General features: G+C 45.2%; 1 protein-coding gene across 1 annotated transcript; it reads left to right on the forward strand.

The window, feature by feature from the left end:
* Nucleotides 1-3,582: 3,582 nt before the first annotated feature.
* Nucleotides 3,583-7,995, forward strand: Mrpl9 (mitochondrial ribosomal protein L9). The gene is made up of 7 exons (XM_031374703.1): nucleotides 3,583-3,763; nucleotides 3,928-4,084; nucleotides 4,826-4,950; nucleotides 5,076-5,126; nucleotides 6,767-6,868; nucleotides 7,388-7,471; nucleotides 7,590-7,995. The coding sequence occupies exons 1-7, from the start codon at nucleotides 3,620-3,622 to the stop codon at nucleotides 7,722-7,724; spliced, it is 798 nt and encodes a 265-aa protein (XP_031230563.1). The 5' UTR covers nucleotides 3,583-3,619; the 3' UTR covers nucleotides 7,725-7,995.
* Nucleotides 7,996-8,110: the final 115 nt, after the last annotated feature.

The following is an 8,110-nucleotide window of genomic DNA, read 5'->3' on the forward strand; positions in this document are numbered from 1 at the left end:
CCCCCCCCCCCCGCCAATAACATAGGTGGTGATGCCAGCCAGAAGGTAAGAGAGTAAACCCTCTTCTGTCTCACTGATGCAGCTTTCCCTCACACAGTCTCCACTCTGGTTCCAATCTGATGCCTATGGCTGTGCATGGTAGCTGGCTGAACTAACCTGTTTAGTCAGAAAGCCATCACACTGCAGCCTCCACCCTTGTCTGGCCAATGAGGAACAAGTAGCTGGAGCCCTCCATAAGCTGCTTCACCAGAACAGCAAAGGGGAGGAAGACATGGGTGTGACAGGTGCTTTCCAGCCAGGGCTTGAAACAAACAGCCAAATTCAGTATGATTTTGTAGCAGAATAGAGATGTAACAAGGTCGTCTCCTGCCTCTTTCCAATATTGCTTTTGTTCTGAACCCAAAAAATGTGTTACCACTTAGATTTGAGTTTTTTAGATGGGGGGAGGGGAATCTCATTGTATAACTTTGGCTGTCCCGAAACACAGAGATCCTCTTGCCTCTGCCTTCTGAATGCTGGGACTAAAGATGCACCAACATGCCAGCCTGCCATATGGATCATTTTAAATTAATTTGTATGCATGTGCATGTGGAAGTCAAAGGACAGCTTTTCCAAGGAGTCTATTCTTTCCTTTCACCTTGTTTTTAAACCAGAGTCTCTTGTTCTATCTGCTGCTCCACTGTGAACTTGAGCTGCTGGTCAGTTCTCCTGCCTCCATCTCCCATCACCATAGGAATGAACTTGAGCTGGTCAGTTCTCCTGCCTCTATTCTCCCATCACTATAGGAATGTTGAAGTTGAGATTACCAAGTCAATGGACTCAAGTCACTTCATCTGGCTTTTGGGGGTTTTGTGTGTTGTGGGACTCTAATCCAGATTATCAGAGCTGCATACAAGCGGTTTACCCAGTGAACCATCTTTCCAGCTCTGCCTCAGATTTTAAAAATTTCCTGTCTTCTTTCCTTTCTATTTCTTTCTCTTTTCCACTTTTCTCTTTTTTCTTGCCTTTTCCTTGACCTCATTTGTGTTCTATATGTGATATGTATTCTATATGTTTTAATTAACTTAATTATTTAAGATCATACAGGGTTTCCTGATGCCTTGTGACATAAAGAAGCTTTTAAAAAAAAAATGAGCTCAGAGGCTAGAGAGCTGGTTCAGGGGTTAAGAGAACTGGCTGCTCTTCTAGAGGTCTTGAGTTCAATTCCCAGCAACCACATGGTGGCTTACCATGGATCCAATGCCCTCTTCACATAAAATAAATAAATAAATCTTTAAAAACAAATGTGCTCAGGACTCAGAAGATCAGAGGTAGTTTTGAGCTGAAAGCCTCCTCCTTAAGAACCAGTTTTCATGGTTCTAGAAGGTACCATGCAAGCTTCCAAAGAAAGCAACTGATAGTCCCACCTAGCTATGATGCCTACAAACCACAACAGTAACCAGCACAACATGCATACCTTGACAGTAACCAACAACTCCCTAATTGTTCTTTAGGCCCTCTCAACAAGAGGGAAGTCATGCCTGGTTCTGAAAACTTAAGACACTCATGGCTAGTGAGGTCACGGATCTTAGAGGAGAACCTATCTCTACTGCCCTACTAACACAGCATAATCTCTAACTACATCCTAAAATGTCATCCTCTTTCCCACAGATAAGTGAGGATAAGATGATGTTGCCACTCATTAAGGAAACATCTTTGTAACAAGTAGACATCATTATAGAAAACTACAACCATCAAAATGCAGAGTTGTGAAACCCACTCCCAACTGATACATCTATAACATAACTGCACCTCACATTTAGAGATTATTATAGAAGAGGAGGCAGAACAATTCTATGAACTAGAGGAACATGAAGTTTGCTATGAGATTATGTCTCCTAAAAATGTCAGGGATGCTACATCCATGAATTCACACCAGCATTGATGCCTAAACAAGACCTGAACAAGGAGGACACTAATATACATGCTAATGAGGAAGAAAAAAGCTCACAAGGCCTCACCCTAGACAAAGAGCTACAGGCAACAAAAGAATGCTGAGAGCGAGCAGGAGAAACATCTTCCCCAGGGAAAAGCATAGCAACTGGTTACCCAACACCAAACGGTCAGCCCTGAAAGCAAACATACAAGTGATGATGTACGGACTGAGCAGATTGTATTTATGTATTTAAGAATATATAAACACACACAAATATAAATAACGGGGAAAGAGGCCATGAATTTGAGAGAGAAGGAGAGGGGTTAGAAGGAGAAAAAGGAAGAGTAAAATTATATAATCTCAAAAATATAAATGTGTAAAAATTTTAAAATAATAAGATGTTTCCAAGAACTGAAGAAAAACAAAACAAAATGATATTCTCGTCAGCTATAGCAGGAAAGCCTGCAGGTAGGGCAGTTTACAACGAATGGGGCATAAATTTGTTACATTTTAAATGTCTGTTAGACATACAAGATGATGATGAATAAGAAGTTGGGTATTACACCAGGTGGTGATGGCGCACGCCTTTAATCCCAGCACTTGGGAGGCAGAGGCAAGCAGATTTCTGAGTTTGAGGCCAGCCTGGTCTACAGAGTGAGTACCAGGACAGCCAGGGCTACACAGAAAAACCCTGTCTCGAAAAACCAAAAAAAGTTGGGTATTCCAATGTGAAGTTTGTGGGAGCCTAGGATAAGAATTTGGATATCACTGGCATATAAATAGCAGTTAGCCATAATATGAACTGAGAACATCAAGAGAGTAGATACTAAAAAGAATGAAATTACACATACTGAGTGCTGGGTGCAAACGATTAAAAGACCATTGAAGACTTGTCCTGAATACCAAGGAAATGCGTGTAGGTCAGTCTACATAAGTGCACATACAATGGAGCGTAGCACATCTTTCCATGCTCCTTTATAGACACTCTTTTTACTACCATCTATTAAGCACAAAGACTCCACAGAAGTTTGGGCCTAAACAGTAGTTTCTTTCTCTACAGTTTATGTCTCCTGCAACTCTTTAAGTATTAGTTTAAACACAATAGTAACAATATCGTGGAAAGTTGCAGAGTTTTTAGAGGACCCCATCCTTCGACTACTTTTAGATAGATTCAAGGGAAAATTGAGAGTGACATCCATATTTTAGTGCATATCAAAACTAGAAGTGATCTCAGTAACTAGAACTAAACCAAACCACTTATATTGTTATCATTGGTTTTTATTACCATCCTCATCATCAGTTAATTATTAGTATTGGTCTCGCTATGTAGCCCTGGCTGGCCTTGAGCCTGAGATGTAAACCAGGTTAGCTTGGAATTTGTCCTGTTGGAAGATTACAGGTGTGCGCCAAGCCCCCTCCGCCTCTTTTTTAAAGCGAAGCCAAAGAAAAAAGTAGTACGTTTTCCATTGTCGGTGCACGCAACGCTCTGAGGAGAGGGGTGACGAAAATAAATATCAGTTCCCTCTGCTGTCCAATCGCCGGCGTGCAAGGTGCGGTACCTGCCGTCTTCCCCTCAGCCATCCCACTCTCCATGCCCCGGTCTCAGCGCTGCCTATATCTTCACCACTCAGGCGCCACGCGGGCAGCCCAGAGGCCCAGCTGCGCATGCGCGGGGTCCTTCTTCCTCCCGTCCGCTCCTCAATCATGGCGGCCACTGTGGCTTCCCCGGGTAGGGCTCTGTGGTGGGTAGGCGCTACTTGGCTGCGTCGAGGAGGCATGCGGGAGCTACTCCGGCCGCAAATTGAAGGGAGCACCCCGGGCCGTGACTTCAGTCTCTCTCATTGTCAGGTGAGAGCCGGCTGGGGCTTGGGGACCTACACCGTTGGGGACAGGTGTGCCATTCGTGCCAGACCCAGACCGCGGGGCGGACTTTCCTTGGGATGCGGGTGGCCGGCGGGGTGGCTGGGTGCTCTCTGCGGACCCTGCCTCACCGCAGCCTCCCTGACCACCAGAGCACGGTCATCGTGGAGCGCTGGTGGAAGGTGCCGCTCGCCGGGGAGGGCCGTAAGCCGCGCCTGCACCGGCGTCACCGCGTGTATAAGTTCGTGGAGGACAAGAAACACCGGCCCAAAGAGAACCTGGAGCTCATCCTCACGCAGTCTGTGGACGGTAAGGCTTGGGCCTAAATGCTAACCCCTTCTCCCTCCCCTTCCCCGGCTGCTCCTGTTTGACGTTAACCTCTTCCTGCCTCTCATTTGTTGCTTTGTTTTTACTACTATGTGGTTCTGGTGAGAAAAAAAAAAAAAAAGAAGTCACGGAAAGTACTGTGATGGAGATACGAGCACAGAAAATGAAAACATGTGTGCAATATGGTTAACCGTGTAAAAAGAAGCCTAACAGCTTGCAGCACAGTGACATTCTTTGATTGAACAGCTCAATCAGCACCCGTTTTTAAACTAGACATGTGACAAGTATAGTTCCTAATAAATGCGTGGTGTGTGTGTGTGTGTGTGTGTGTGTGTGTGTGTGTGTTGTGAAGGCCAAAGGTCCACCTCATTTGGTACAGGGCATACATTGGAGCCCCAGAGATCTGCATACTACCTCCCCTCAGTGCTAAGGTTATGGACTACATCCAAATTCAGATCCTCTATGCAGCTGGCACGTTAACGACTGGACCTTATAATCTACCCTAGTAAACTGACAGGTGGTGGAGTTGTTTGTAAGGAAGAGTAAAGACTGTGGGAAAGTAGGGGCTGTCTCTTTTCTATGCCTCTTCCTTTTGGTGATGCTGGAGATGTACCCCAAGGCCTGAGTACACTAAGGTCTGATATCACCTTAAGGGCTGCTGATCATCTTTTCTGTAGGGAGACCTGCAGAGTTTTCATCTGCTCTTCCCGTTCTTGTTGACAGAAATTGGCGTCCGGGGTGATCTGGTCTCAGTGAAGAAATCTGTGGGTCGTAACAAGCTCCTTTCTCAGGGACTGGCTGTGTATGCATCTCCTGAAAATAGGCAGCTGTTTGAGGAGGAGAAAAGGGTGAGCTCAAAGGACTAAAGGGTTTGAAGAAGTAAAACTTTAAGGAACCTGCTAGGAACCAGCACAGTTGGGCTGTAATTACTCAGTGTGGTTCATTGCTTCTACTCAGTTTTTATCTTTTTTAGCTGAGACGAGAAGGAAAATTGGAGAAGATCCAGACAATGGCAGGAGAGGCGGTGAGTAAGAAGCTTTTATTGATTCCTCGTGGAGGTCACCACCCTCCTGAAAGTCCCTGATGGCCTTTAAGTCTACTTATTGTTACACACAAGGATGAGAAAAAGTGGCATTGCAGCTGTTGCTCTGTGTCGCTGGTATGGGGTCCTCTGGAAATTCTGTGTTGGGTACAATGTACTGGAACTAGCTGCTCTGTACATCTGCCTGCCTCTGCCTCCCAAGTGCTGGGATTAAAGGCATTGGACACCATACCATAGCCCGGCTGCTCATTTACTTCCTTTAAAGGAATTTTTTTAATTTGTTCATTTCTTCCATTTGAAATACTCAGAGCCTGGATTTTTTTTTGTTTTTGTTTTTTTTTGTTTGTTTGGTTGGTTGGTTGGTTTTTTTTTGTTTTGTTTTGTTTTTGCCTAAAGTGCCCTAGCTTTTGAGGGAGTCCCCAGTCCAGGAATCAAGATCTGTGGTAAAATGTAAGGTGAAGACTCTGCCTTTGGGAATATTTACAAATAAGTTGAAGAGAGAAGTGTAGACACACACAGGAGAAGGTAGTCAGCAAACTAAAGGCAGTAAAGCAGGAGTCACGTGATACACAGCTGGAAAGAGGGTTTGGAGTGGCTGGGGGAGAGGGGTACATTTTTTTCCTGTAGTAGTAAATAAGGCCTTTTGAAATTAGTAGGTTTGGGACAATCTAGGAAGTAAAGTGAATATTTAAGGTATGTTTATTTGAAATAGGGGATCTTATGTGGTTCTAGCTGGCCTTGAACTCTGTATATAGCCAAGGCCAGCCCTAACCTTCTAATTCTCCTTACTCTGCCCTTCAGTTGGTAGGGTTGCAAATGTGTACTGCAAAGGCCAATTATGATGCTGGGGATCAAAGCTAGGCCTTATGTATGTTAGGCACATATCTACCAATGCTGCAGGGCATATTTTAACAATGAAGATACTACCTAGTCTACCTAAAGTAAAGGTTTATATAGTGTAATATGAGAAAATGCACAGTTGGGCCAGGCATGGTGGCATACGCCTTTAATCTCAGCACTCAGGAGACAGAGGCAGGTGGATCACTGAGTTTGAGGCCAACCTGGCCTACAGAGTGAGTTCCAAGACAGTCAGCACTACACAGAGAAACCCTGATATGAAAAACCCAAAGTGAAAAAAATAGACAGCTGGAAAGGGGGTTGGGCATCAAGTGTAAAAAAATATCTTGACCCTTCAGGTAGTTTATGTTTGGTTTTGTAAGCAGGAAAGAACTAATGCTGGAGGGTGGTGGGTAGAACTGAGTGCCAGACTGTGAGGTTGCAAGCTTACTTCCTCTCAAGATGCACCACGAAGTCTATTACATCTATGTACTGGGGCAGAGCACGTGTGCAGTCCAGAGCACAGCTTGCATGAGCCAGTCTGTCCTTCCTCAATGTGGATCCTAGCATCAAACTCTGGGCAGCAGGCACCTTTACCTACTGGTCCATCTTGCCTGCCCTAATCCTGAGTTTAATACAGACTATTTCTCTTCCCTCGCCTAGAAACAGCAAAATAAAATCCCCCGAGGTCCTAAGACATCCTTCTTCCGTATCAGAGCTGAGGAGATGGCTTTCCTGAAGCTCAAACCCTGTGACTCAAATGCTTCCTCTCCTCTGACCCACAGACAGTGAAGTTTCTGAGAAACTGTCATCTAGAGGTGGGAATGAAGAACAATGTCAAATGGGAGCTAAACCCTGAAATAGTTGCCCGCCATTTCTTCAAGAATGTGAGTGTTCCCAAACATTAACATTTTTTCCTTTGGGTAAGAGCCATCTCTCCTTGGTTGGAGACCCAGGATTGAACTTTCCTCTCTAAAATGGTTTTACTAGCTGGAGTTGGGAGTTACTCTTGGTTGGTTTGCAGGGAAAAGGGAGGAATGTGGATCAGAACTAAAGGTAGTTGCAGAATTTAAGGACTAATGGGAAAGGGCAGTTCAATTTATCTTATCTCTAGCTAGGAAGAACCTGGGAATATGTGACTTACTGGGGAATCATTATTTTTGTGATGTAGTATTGGTCTCAAGACCTGTTCTGTTTGTAAATTCACCACCCTCACTGAGAAATAAGACTGAACCTCTCTGCTGTCACCTGTGGGCATCTGTGCCTTCCCCTGAAATCAGCCAGAATCAGTTCCCCAGGTGTATTCAATCCTGGGTAGGAAATTATAGACCAGAGTGTTACCTAGGGTTATCTAGGTTACCTAGAGGCTGCAGTTATTGGTTGCTAGTTGTTGGTTCTGTTTTCAGCTTGGTGTAGTAGTTGCCCCACATGCTCTGAGGCTGCCAGAAGAGCCTATCACTCGATGGGGCGAGTACTGGTGTGATGTGACTGTAAGTGCTTCCAGAATTTTCTTTTGATTGGGAGGAGAACCATATGGAGAGCTGGCTTGGGTGGTATGTTTTCTGTCTGACTGATCTCTGGATATTCCTGTTTTTAATGTCTGTTCAGGTAAATGGACTCGACACTGTGAGAGTTCCTATGTCTGTAGTGCTCTTTCAGAAGCCCAAGACCAAAAGGTACAAGCGCTGGTTAGCCCAGCAAGCTGCCAAGAGTGTGGCCCCCACCAGCCCCCAGGCAGTCTGAATTTCCTCCACCTCCAAGTCCACAAAGCAGTCAGAAGAGCTGTGGATCAGCGAGCACTTGGAGCTATCCCAGCTCTGAGCAGATGTGGATCGTAGAGAACATGTGGACTCAGCAGACTGAGCTGCACATATGTGGCGGGTTCACTGTGTTTGTCATCTCCACCTTCAGTGGTCGTTGTGGCCTGCTATGCTGCCATACTCCGATTTCCAGACTAATGATAAGCTAGAGGTCATTCAAGAATACATGTCGCCGGGCGGTGGTGGCACACGCTTTTAATCCCAGCACTTGGAAGGCAGAGGCAGACGAATTTCTGAGTTCAAGGACAGCCTGGTCTACAAAGTGAGTTCCAGGACAGCCAGGGCTCCACAGAGAAACCCTGTTTCGAA

Source organism: Mastomys coucha, unplaced genomic scaffold, assembly GCF_008632895.1.
Source record: "Mastomys coucha isolate ucsf_1 unplaced genomic scaffold, UCSF_Mcou_1 pScaffold16, whole genome shotgun sequence".
Taxonomy (NCBI): Eukaryota; Metazoa; Chordata; class Mammalia; order Rodentia; family Muridae; genus Mastomys; species Mastomys coucha.